Below are 13,208 nucleotides of genomic sequence, written 5' to 3' on the forward strand. Positions count from 1 at the left end.
CCACTCTTGCCCCAGACGCTTAGCCTAACAGAGATTACTCAGACTTCTCTGATTTGAACAGACTTGTTAATGCAAAAATTTAGTAGAATTTGAGGGATGCAGGACAGATGAAGTGAACAAAGTGTATGGTAGCTAAGTGACAGCGTATGGTAGTTTTGACTTATAGCCATCACTCTGTTTGAAGTTTGTTTGTAAATGTAAATTGCTTTTTAACATCCTACTGTAAAAGTCTATAAACTAGGAAAGGGTCATTAGTGTTGTTAAATGCATTGATGCACACAATGGAGTCATACTCAAAGTGCAAACAATGTGCAATATACACAACCGGTCAAAAGTTTTAGAACACATTCATTCAAGGGTTTTTCTTTATTTTTACTATTTTCTACATTGTAGAATAATAGTGTAGACATCAAAACTATGAAATAACACATATGGAATCATGTAGTAAACAAAAAGTGTTAAACAAATCAAAATATATTTTATATTTGAGATTCTTCAAATAGCAACCCTTTGCCTTGATGACAGCTTTGCACACTCTTGGCATTCTCTCAACCAGCTTCACCTGGAATGCTTTGCAAACAGTCCTGAAGGAGTTCCCACATATGCTGAGCACTTGTTGGTTGCTTTACCTTCCCTCTGCGGTCCGACTCATCCCAATCTCAATTTGGTTGAGGTCGGGGGATTGTGGAGGCCAGGTCATCTGATGCAGCACTCCATCACTCTCCTTCTTGGTAAATTAGCCCTTACACAGCCTGGAGGTGTGTTGGGTCATTATCCTGTTGAAAAACAACTAAGCCCAAACCAGATGGGATGGCATATCGCTGCAGAATGCTGTGGTATCCATGCTGGTTAAGTGTGCCTTGAATTCTAAATAAATCATAGACAGTGTCACCAGCAAAGCACCCCCACACCATAACACCTCCTCCATGCTTTACGGTGGAAAATACACATGCGGAGATCATCCGTTCACCCACACCGCGTCTCACAATGACACGGCGGTTGGAACAAAAAATCTCCAATTTGGACTCCAGACCAAAGTACAACTTTCCACCGGTCTAATGTCCATTGCTCGTGTTTCTTGGCCCAGGCAAGTCTCTTCTTCTTATTGGTGTCCTTTAGTAGTGGTTGCTTTGCAGCAATTCGACCACAAAGGCCTGATTCACACAGAAGTAGGCATTGGTCTGAAGCCGAAAAATAAAGGAAATTCACATGAGCACCACAGTGCCTACTTCACCCAGGCTCTACCAAGGTTTTCCAGCACACAGCTTTGATCTACTACAGTAGCTATGATGATCTATTGCACTTCAAACAATGTGTAGACAGGTTGCTTAGGATTCAAACCTTTCTTAAACAGTCTAAATTAGTGGTTTCTTTGCAGCAATTCGACCACAAAGACCTGATTCACACAGTCTCCTCTGAACAGTGTCTGTTCCTTGAACTCTGTGAAACATTTATTTGGGCTGAAATTTCTGAGGCTGGTAACTCTAATGCACTTATGCTCTGCAGCAGAGGTAACTCTGGGTCTTCCATTCCTGTGGCGGTCCTCATGAGATCCAGTTTCATCATAGCACTTGATGGTTTTTGCGCCTGCACTTGAAGAAACTTTTAAAAGTTCTTAATTTTCCATATTGACTGACCTTCATGTCTTTTTTTTTTTAAATAAATTTTATCCCATTTTTCTCCCCAATTTTCGTGGTATCCAATCGCTAGTAATTACTATCTTGTCTCATCGCTACAACTCCCGTACGGGCTCGGGAGAGACGAAGGTCGAAAGCCACGCGTCCTCCGAAGCACAACCCAACCGAGCCGCACTGCTTCTTAACACAGCGCGCCTCCAACCCGGAAGCCAGCCGCACCAATGTGTCGGAGGAAACACCGTGCACCTGGCCCCCTTGGTTAGCGCGCACTGCGCCCGGCCCGCCACAGGAGTCGCTGGAGCGCGATGAGACAAGGATATCCCTACCGGCCAAACCCTCCCTAACCCGGATGACGCTATGCCAATTGTGCGTCGCCCCACGGACCTCCCGGTCGCGGCCGGCTGCGACAGAGCCTGGGCGCGAACCCAGAGACTCTGGTGGCGCAGCTAGCACTGCGATGCAGTGCCCTAGACCACTGCGCCACCCGGGAGGCTGACCTTCATGTCTTAGTCATGATGGACTGTTGTTTCTCTTTGCTTATTTGAGCTGTTCTTGCCATAATATGGACATGGTCTTTTACCAAATAGGGCTATCTTCTGTATAACCCCCTCACCTTGTCACAACACAAATGATTGGCTCAAATGCATTAAGAAGGAAAGAAATTCCACAAAGTAACTTTTAACAAGGCACACCTGTTAATTGAAATGCATTCCAGGTGACTACCTCATGAAGCTGGTTGAGAGAATGCCAAGTGTGTCCAAAGCTGTCATCAAGGCAAACAGTGGCTATTTTAAGAATCTCAAATCTATTTTGATTAGTTTAACACTTTTTTGGTTACTACATGATTCCATATGTGTTATTTCATAGTTTTGATGTCTTCACTATTATTCTACAATGTAGAAAATAGTAAAAATAAAGAAAAACCCGTGAATGAATGTGTAATAAAACTTTTGACCGGTAGATTACATACATTATGGCATAAACAGTGTCATCTCATTTGACCTAAATAGTTAACCTTAAGCACTGTTCCATGATCAACTTTAATACGTGTTTAAATGATTTCAATACAAACTATGTATACATGTTTTACATGTATTATGAAGGATTGATTTAAGGGGGATGAGGTAAATCCCCATCTCTTTTTCTCCTCAAAGGGATCTCTGCTTGGATCACTGTCAACTTCCTCATAGGTGAGATGATTTCAAACTTTGATAACTGTCAGTTACTAATGGCATAAGTAGCATTGGTAAGGATCGATATAGATTAAGCTCCAAGATTAGGAGTACTATATGTAAGAGAAAATATATTCCATTGGGGATGTGACCATCTCTACCCAAATATGGTAAATATCTGAGTCAAAGGGTCAGGCCTTAGTGTGGTGTGGTGAGGGGTCAGTGTTTACTTGGCGTGACGGATTGAACTAAAGGCATCCTGTACTGACCCTACCACCCTCACCCTCCGGGGCCCTGGCCCCAAACTCAATGTTCTGAACAGGCTTAATTCTGGTACATAAACAGAACACCAGCAATATAGATTAATATTCTGGACAAGACATTTTGATTACCTGTTATTGGATTAGCCTAGCGCTGCATCCCCAGTTCCTCTTTGGTGACCACACTAGTACTGCCCCCCCACCCCACCCCCTCTTTCGCCCTCTCTCGCTCTCTCTGCAGGGGGTCTCCACAGCTCTGACACACCTACTGTGGGGATGCTGGATTTGGGAGGGGGGTCCACCCAGATCACCTTCTCCCCTCAGGATGAGGTACAATACGGCATCTCTGTTTGATCGCGGACGCTCATGCCCAAAGACTGTCTCTCTCTCTCTCTCTTTCTCTCTCTCTCTCTCGCACGCACGCACGCACGCACGCACGCACGCACGCACACACACACACACACACACAATGAAGCCAGATCTCTTCTCTAAAGCAACACAAACTACCAGGATGACCTCTCATTTTAGGGCTTAATCTGTAAATGCCACGCTAATCCTAAAGGGCTGGTAAATAAACGTTGTTGGACATTAGGTTGGATGGGAGGGGAGGGGGGTTTCTTGTTCTTTAACTAGGTCAGGTCTTGTACACGAGGGATTGAGGACCAATTTACCATGTCATTACACTGCTTTTCAAAGAGTTTAAACTCTCCCGGCAAGCCGTTCACGCTTTAGGGATGAAATTGGTTTGCAGATTGCGGCAGTTTTTTCTCTCCTTATTGAGTAGATCCTTTTTGTCGGTTTGATGTCGAACAGCACAGTGTGACATGTTGTATAAGCTGTAACTGGTCACCCAGGAATTGCCAAGGTTAATATAAGAAAACATGTTTGATTCTGACGTTTACATCTAGAAATAATGTTTTGCTTGCAAATCTATACAGCCACACAATGATCATTTATGTTTTACATCTTTTCTTCTCTCCAGAAGACCATCCAGACCTCACCCATCGATTACATGACATCATTTCAGATGTTCAACAGCACCCACACACTCTACTCACACAGGTACTACCATGCACTGTGTTGAGACAGATAGTTGTGCTCTTTGGAAAGCCCTCTTCCCACTGGGTACACGCTGGTCATGATATTACGTTGAACCAATGTGGAATAGACGTTGAATTGATGTCTGTGCCCAGTGGGTTCTGTCTTTATGTCAAACCTGCTGTGTGGTTCATCCAGCTGCAAACTGGTCTATTTTGTCCTCTACCATGATTTAATTGGGGTAAACGTATTGTTATTTAAAACAAAAATATATATGTTTTAAGTAAGAAGTAGGCATTGGTCTGAAGCCGAAAAATAAAGGAAATTCACATGAGCACCACAGTGCCTACTTCACCCATGCTCTACCAAGGTTTTCCAGCACACAGCTTTGATCTACTACAGTAGCTATGATGATCTATTGCACTTCAAACAATGTGTAGACAGGTTGCTTAGGATTCAAACCTTTCTTAAACAGACTAAATTAATGGTTTCTTTGCAGCAATTCGACCACAAAGACCTGATTCACACAGTCTCCTCTGAACAGTGTCTGTTCCTTGAACTCTGTGAAACATTTATTTGGCCTGTAATTTCTGAGGCTGGTAACTCTAATGAACTTATCCTCTGCAGTAGAGGTAAGTCTGGGTCTTCCATTCCTGTGGCGGTCCTCATGAGAGCCAGTTTCATCATTGCGCTTGATGGTTTTTGTGACTGCACTTGAAGAAACTTCAAGTTCTTGAAATGTTCCGTATTGACTGACCTTCATGTCTTAAAGTCATGATGGACTGTTGTTTCTCTTTGCTTATTTGAGCTGTTCTTGCCATAATATGGACTTGGTCTTTTACCAAATAGGGCTATCTTCTGTATAACCCCCTACCTTGTCATAACACAACTGATTGGCATAAAGAAGGAAAGAAATTACACAAAGTAACTTTTAACAAGGCACACCTGTTAATTGAAATGAATTCCAGGTGACTACCTCATGAAGCTGGCTGAGAAAATGCCAAGAGTGTGCAAAGGGTGTCTATTTGAAGAATCTCAAATCTCAAATATATTTTCATTTGTTTAACACTTTTTTGGTTTCTACATAATTCCATATGTGTTATTTCATAGTTTTGATATCTTCATTATTATTTTACAATGTAGAAAATAGTCAAAATAAAGAAAATCAATATCCATTGATTCTTGAAGAATATAACTTAGAAATGCCTCATGAGCTTAGTTCAACTGTCACACTCCATGAGAACCCAAAATATAAACTTGTTTTTCTCCAATGTTTATAAACATTGTAATGTAAACAAACACTGTATAGCCTCATAACATGGTTCAAACAATCATTGTTATATCAATGATGGTCAGTCCTTGCATCCATAGCTCTGTCAATTAATCTGAGAGTGGTTACATTTCTCCAGGCCCATCCCTCAGCTTTTTACCAAAACAGAGGTGGGGCGACCGTTTTGTTATTGTTTCATCTGTGGATTTGCCCTTTAAACAGTTGCATATTATCAAGATATCAAAGTGTCACCAACAAAAAGGTAAACAATAGACCTTTAGCAAATACAGCATATGACATTCATTTTTTATATGTAAATAGGACTTTTCAGTCGTACTCATTCCATGAGCGCAGCATTTCTTTTTCAACTCGAATCAATGAGCCCAATCAGTCCTCCATGACAACAACATCATAAACAGAGTAGGGCTGGTTAATAATTCGTTAGTTTTTGGGTTGTGCTCAGGTAAAACGATTTGGCTTATCTATACTTTCATATTTCCAAGTCCTATTCTTGAAGATCAAGGGGTATTAAATTAATTGGAATGACTGGAATTCTGATAGACTTGATATCTTTTTAATGTAAAGATAATTTAATCATATTATCTGTAGTAGAAAGCGATGGATTAGAAGAAGCCTACATCACCAACCCATAAAGTAAAATGTAACATCCATATATGGCCAGCAACATGGATTTATCCTGAAATAGATGTCGTCCAGTTGGTAACATACATTTTTATCTTCTTCTAATGCCTCTTAAGGGGAAAGTAATCTAAAAGTAACAGAATGCAATCAAATTATGTTACTGAGTTTGGGTAACATAAAAATTATACAATATAAAGCACGGATGAGTCTCCCTGTATCAACCGGAGCGAAAACGGTCGCACCATTTGTTCCTCAGCTGGTAAAATATTTTTTTGTAACATTCCTAATGTGTGATAATCGAAATTTAGTTCAGAATCTAAAATAACACCTAGGTTTTTTTTACCTCGGTCTTGTATTGATTTAGATGGAGGAGGTATTTAAATCCCTAATACAGCCTAATAATGTATCCGTCGAGTTGTGTATCAGTGAAAATCAATGCTGTGCGTTCTGATAGCGCTGCCAAGGGGTAACACATATAAACTGAACAGTACCGGACCCAAACTTGAACCTTGTGGAACGCCACAATACATATGTATCTTCTCTGAGTTATGTTCATCACGGGTGACAAAAAAACTTGACTGGTAAATAGGTCCTAAACCAATTTAAAACTGGATCGGAGAGGCCAACCCACCTCTCCAGTCTGTCCAGAAGGACATCATGGTCAACAGTGTCGAATGCAGCACTTAAATCCAAGAGAGCTGTTTGGCATCTGTGTTGGCTCTGAGATCATTTACCACTTTAACTAAGGCTGTCTCTCTGCTGTGGTGGGCACGAAAGCATGGAATTTTTCTAAAATAAAGTTGGCACTTAAATCATTTAACTGTTTGAAAACCAATTTCTCCAAAATGTTGCTTAAGAATGGAAGGTTGGAGATTGGCCAAAAATTGCTGAGCATGTATGTGTCAACCAGGGAAAATAAATGCTTATTTAGGCCTACACCATCACTGGTATAAGACTGTATAGCTAGCTAAGTTTGCTCTGACCCAGTACATTTAGTAACTAGCTAGCCAGCTAACTAGCGATTAGCATTAGGGGCTAACACGATTTAGCTAAAACTTGCTTAGAAAAGACAAACTAGCTGTAAGAAACACAAACTAATAGTGTCATTATAGAGCACATGTGTGTGTATATTAAGAAGCAAAGTGGGAATAATATCATTATCATCAACATTGTTGCATGTGCTGCATTGACCGTGCAGACGGAACTAAAGTGTCTCGTGGTCAAGCAACAGCCGATGCGCTTCTTTTTTAATATATTATTTTATTTAAGAGTTACGGGGCAGGGCTAGGTCTGTGTGGAAAGCGGCATGGAGAGACCGGAGAGGGATGATTCAAGTAGCGGTGTAAACTATAAAAATGGACGTTACACACTGCATATCACATTTAACAAACCAAACATTCAAATACTGTTATACAAGGTAAAGTAAAAATCCAAACCATTCCGTGCATCAATGCCGGTAAAATACAGTATAATGTCCAGCCCTAGGGCATGGTTATTAGAATATCCGAAGTGACATTAGTTTAGTATTCGATTACTTGCGAGAGTATTCATTTTTTTAGAAGAAAAAAAAGACCTATTTTATTGAAAAGGCTTTGTCAAAAAAATGATTAAATGATCTATGTGACATTGATACAGAAAAGGCTTGTGTAGCTTGTTATTGTCTGTCTATCAAAGCAGCACTAACGTTACAGTCGGAGTCTCCATGTGTAGCAAGTGAAGTAGGAGATTTCTAATGCAAAATGGAATTACAATTACGGAATAAATGGCTAAATGAGATGTAGTAGGCTACAATGATCAACCAACAGGTAGGCTGTTGTTTAATACGAATGGAGTTGTTGTAGACAAGGACAGGGAGTGAGGCAAATAGCCTAAATTAGCCTTGTTAGCTAGCTTCTTTACATCGATTTCATGCTGTCAAGACCGACACTACCAGATGAGACGATAGATAACTTATCACAGCAACATGTTTGTCTAACCTGCGTGAGTCGGTTTGGCTACTTTCTCTCTCCATGTCGGACACACCAGCCTCTTCTCTCCTGCCCCTCCCTTCTGTACTGAAACAACAAGCAGAGTGCTCTCCTGAGTCGAGCAAGCAAGTCCCCATTTGAGTTAAAAAATAATAACTCATATTTTTCTTTAAAGGGGCAGTTTCTACATCCATAAAATGTAAACAGACACTATATAGCCTTAAAACATGTTTAAACCTGTAATTTTGATATCCTGGATGGTCAGTCCTTACATCCATAGCTGTCTATGAATTTGAGAGTGGTTACATTTCTCTAGCCTCATTTTTTACCGAACAGGGGCGGGGAGCCTGCTTTGTTATTGTTTCTACTGCTGATTGCCGCTTTAAAACATGCATTTCGACTATCCAGATATCCCCCCAAAATAATGATTTTATTTGAATAGGCTGTTTGAAAAAGTTTGAATCCTACGCAACCTGTCTACACATTGTTAGAAGTACAGTAGACCAACATAGCTACTGTAGTAGGTCAAAGCTGTGTGCTGTAAAACCATGGGTGAAGTAGGCATTGTGGTGCTCGTGAATTGCCTTTATTTTTCATTTGAACCTCTCTGGTACAAGTGGGACAACAGCCAGTGAAAGTGCAGGGCGCCAAATTCAAAACAACAGAAATCCCATAATTAAAATTCCTCAAACATACAAGTATTATACACCATTTTAAAGATACACTTATTGTACATCCAACCACAGTGTGCGATTTCAAATAGGCTTTACGGCGAAAGCACACCAAACGATTATGTTAGGTCAGCGCCTAGTTACAGAAAACCATACAGCCATTTTCCAGCCAAGGAGAGGGCTCACAAAAATCAGAAATAGCGATTAAATTAATCACTAACCTTTGATGATCTTCATCAGATGGCACTCACAGGACTTCATGTTACACAATAAATGTGTGTTTTGTTCGATAAAGTTAATCTTTATGTCCACAAACCTCATTTGAAATTGGTGTGTTATGTTCAGAAATGCATTGTCTCAAACAAACATCCAGTGAAAGTGCAGAGAGCCAAGTGCAGAGAGCCATCAAATAACAGAAATATTCATCATAAACATTGATAAAAGATACAAGTGTTAAACATACGAATAAAGATAAACTTCTCCTTAATGCAACCGCTGTGTCAGATTTCAAAAAGGCTTACGGCGAAAGCACACTTTGCGATTATGTTAGGTCAGCTCCTAGCCACAGAAACCCATACAGCCATTTTCCAAACAAGGAGAGGTGTCACAAAAGTCTGAAATAGCATTAAAATTAATCACTTACCTTTGATGATCTTCATCTGGTGGCACTCCCAGGTCTCCATGTTAGACAATAAATGTTAGTTTTGTTCGATAATGTCCCTCTTTATGACCAAAAACCTCCTTTTTGTTTGCGCGTTTTTCCGGTAATCCAAATGCACAAGGCGCGTGCACTAAGTCCAGACGAAAAGTTTTTTTAAAGTACAATAAAAGCTAGTAGAAACATGCCAAATGTTGTTTAAAATCAATCCTCCGGTTGTTTTTGTCATAAATAATCAATAATATTTCAACCGGACAAAAGCTTCGTCAATAGGAAAGGAGAAACAAAAAAGGCGCGTTCCCGATCAGGCGCATGGCTGATGTCTGGAAATTTCCACTGTCCACTGATTGAAAGTGCTCTATCTCCCTCATTTTTCAGAGTAAAAGCCTGAAACAATGCCTAAAGACTGGCCACGTGTAGAGGAAGCCACAGAGCTCGTGAACTGGGTCCTAAGTCTTTGTATGGTGGATAGGCTTTCAATGGAAAAACAGCCTTTCAAAATAATAGTACTTCCTGGTTGGATTTTCCTCGGGTTTTCGCCTGCCATATCAGTTCTGTTATACTCACAGACATTATTTTAACAGTTTTGGAAACGTTAGAGTGTTTTCTATCCAAATCTACTAATTATATGCATATCCTAGCTTATGGGCCTGAGTCCAGAATTCCGAATGCTGCCCCCTACCCTAGTGAAGTTAAAGGTGCATTATATAGAGGTCGACCGATTAATCAGCATGGCCGATTAATTAATTAATTAATTCATAACAATCGGTAATCGGCATTTTTGGATGCTGATTATGGCCGATTACATTGCACTCCACGAGGAAACTGCGTGACAGGCTGACCACCTGTTACGCGAGTGCAGCAAGGAGCCAAGGTAAGTTGCTAGCTAGCATTAAACTTATCTTATAAAAAACAATCAATCTTCACATAATTACTAGTTAACTACACATGGTTGATGATGTTACTAGGTTAACTAGCTTGTCCTGTGTTGCATATAATCAATGCGGTGCCTGTAAAAAAAAAGATGGAATCACAGCCTACTTCGCCAAACGGGGGATGATTTAACAAAAGTGCATTCGCGAAAATAACACAATCGTTGCACGAATGTACCTAACCATAAACATCAATGCCTTTCTTAAAATCAATACACAGAAGTATATATATTTTTAAACCTGCATATTTAGTCAAAAGAAATTCATGTTAGCAGGCAATATTAACTAGGGAAATTGTGTCACTTCTCTTGCGTTCATTGCACGCAGAGTCAGGGTATATGCAACAGTTTGGGCCGCTTGGCTCGTTGCGAACTAATTTTCCAGAATTTTACATAATTATGACATAACATTGAAGGTTGTGCAATGTAACAGTAATATTTAGACTTAAGTTGCCGCCCGTTCGATAAAATACGGAACGGTTCCGTATTTCACTGAAAGAATAAACGTTTTGTTTTCGAAATGCTAGTTTCCGACTTTGACCATATTAATGGCTTGAATGTCTGTGTTTATTATATTATAATTAAGTCTACAATTTGATAGAGCAGTCTGACTGAGCGGTGGTAGGCGGCAGCAGGCTCATAAGCATTCATTCAAACTTTACTGCGTTTTCCAGCAGCTCTTAGCAATGCTTGCTTCACAGCGCTGTTTATGACTTCAAGCCTATCAACTCCTGAGATTAAGCTGGCAATACTAAAGTGCCTGTTAGAACATCCAATAATCAAAGGTATATGAAATACAAATAGTATAGAGAGAAATAGTCGACGTGTCATAATTCCTATAATAACTACAACATAAAACTTCTTAACTGGGAATATTGAAGAACTGGGAATATTGAACCACCAGCTTTCATATGTTCTCATGTTCTGAGCAAGGAACTTAAACGTTAGATTTTTTACATGGCACATATTGCACTTTTACTTTCTTCTCCAACACTGTGTTTTTGCATTATTTAAACCAAATTGAGCATGTTTCATTATTTATTTGAGACTAAATAGATTTTATTTATGTATTATATTAAGTTAAAATAAAAGTGTTCATTGTTCATTCAGTATTGTTGTAATTGTCATTATTACAAATATATATATATATATATATATAAATTGGCCGATCAATCGGTATCGGCTTTTTTTGGGGGGGTCCTCCAATAATCGGTATTGGTATCGGCGTTGAAAAATCATAATCGGTTGACCTCTAGCATTATATAACATTTCCACATGCAAAGCCTGTCATTGGCAGTGCTATTGTAACCTGTAATGCAGACTCTGACAAAAGGTCTGAACCTTAAGGCACAGGTGGTGTGCTTGCATAACTGCAAGAGTTGCTGGTTTAAACCCTCGTCTGCTGTCTGTTGCGCTCTAAAATCAGTTTTGAACTAACTAGATTGCAACAGAGTCTTGCATTGTAAAATATGACTTCCCATTCAAAGCAAAGTTTTAACTCAAAGCAAAACTGTTTTATAACTGATTGACTTTTGAAGGTCTTAGAATTTAGAAGGCCTCTGAATTTGAGACTTTTGCAGCCAGCAGTGTGCGACTGGATCTGGCCCAGCACAACAAACGTCAATGGCAGTATATGCGCTCAAATACCCTCTTACATGTTTGGCTTAATAATATCTTATATTAGGCAAAGCGCTAAAACAGCTTTGGTGGGAAATGTTGTTTAGTATTTGGCTTTCCTGAAAATCAACCCTCGGCGATGTTGTTCAGAGAGGTGCATTGAAACTGTAGTATTCTTTCTGTCCTCAGGTTAGTGTGTATGACCCTGCTAAGTTTTGTTGCATGTTGCACGGTGCACAATCATTGTTCAAACTATGACTATCCAAACTCTGACACACACCTCTCTCAATCTTATTTCTGTGTGTCACACACTGATTCTGCTTTCTGTCTTGCACAGCTACCTTGGTCTAGGCTTGATGTCGGCAAGACTAGCTGTCTTGGGAGGAATCGAGGGACAGCCTTGTATGTGGTTTTTCAATTTGCTTTCATCGTTGCCTTTAAAGACCCTCCCCGTCCCGATAAATAAGCCATTATCTAATCTTTTAATAACATGGACCAAGATTAATTCCTTGCATGCCAGCTGTTGCTGTGATTTAGTTGATGCCTGGCTTTAAGAACTGCCATCAGTCGAATGCCCCGGATGCAGTTCTCCATGGGGATTTGCATTTTAGACATTTGAATTTTAATCAGATTTCTTTGTTGATACATTTGTTTGTTGTATAATCTATTTATTCTCAATGTTCCCTCAATGCTTTTTTGGTTATAGGGTTGCTTTTTAGTGTGCCAACAGATGTTGGCCAATAGCCATAAAACCTATGTTGGAGCACAGCAATTTCAGATGCTGTGTCCCTTTACAGCATTTGACTTATATTGGAAATTGTTGGCCAAACGGCAACACCACATTAGTTCATTGTTTAATTTTTATAAGAGCTCTTAAAAAAAAGATGTAGCCTTCACCAGCCATAGCTTCCATATATCTATATAGATAGATATATCCTGCATGTGTACCAAAACATGAGCTACAGTTTGTTGGTCAGGTCCAAATTCTAAGTGCGTTCTCTGTTCTATTTTAAACAGTAGAGGGCAGCAGCACAGAGCTAGTAAGTCCCTGCTTGGCCCCGGACTACTCTGGCCAATGGGAACATGCAGAAGTTCTGTATACTGTGAAGGGCCAGAAAGCAGGTACAGTAAAAAGGGATTAATAACTAATTTAACAATAATATTACTAATGCTAAATACCAATTGTCAAATTCACATAGAAATGTAAGATATATATCTGTCATTCTCATTGAAAGTAAGTCTAAGAAGTGGTAAATCTGTTCTATGTGCGATATTTCTATGATTCCCGTTCTTAAGTTTTGTTTTTGCGTCTTTTAAGAGAGAGAAGAAGGCAGACGTTTTACGT

General features: G+C 39.8%; 1 protein-coding gene across 1 annotated transcript in view; it reads left to right on the plus strand.

Moving 5' to 3' along the window:
* Positions 1-13,208, plus strand: part of LOC120017590 (ectonucleoside triphosphate diphosphohydrolase 6-like) — a 36,272-nt gene that overhangs the window by 18,293 nt on the left and 4,771 nt on the right. The window contains exons 6-10 of the mRNA XM_038960447.1: positions 2,792-2,827; positions 3,311-3,399; positions 4,052-4,131; positions 12,201-12,265; positions 12,881-12,985. Of these exons, the coding sequence (XP_038816375.1) occupies positions 2,792-2,827; positions 3,311-3,399; positions 4,052-4,131; positions 12,201-12,265; positions 12,881-12,985 (375 nt within the window). The remainder of the gene's footprint in view (positions 1-2,791; positions 2,828-3,310; positions 3,400-4,051; positions 4,132-12,200; positions 12,266-12,880; positions 12,986-13,208) is intronic.

Source organism: Salvelinus namaycush, chromosome 22 (genome assembly GCF_016432855.1).
Source record: "Salvelinus namaycush isolate Seneca chromosome 22, SaNama_1.0, whole genome shotgun sequence".
NCBI lineage: Eukaryota > Metazoa > Chordata > Actinopteri > Salmoniformes > Salmonidae > Salvelinus > Salvelinus namaycush.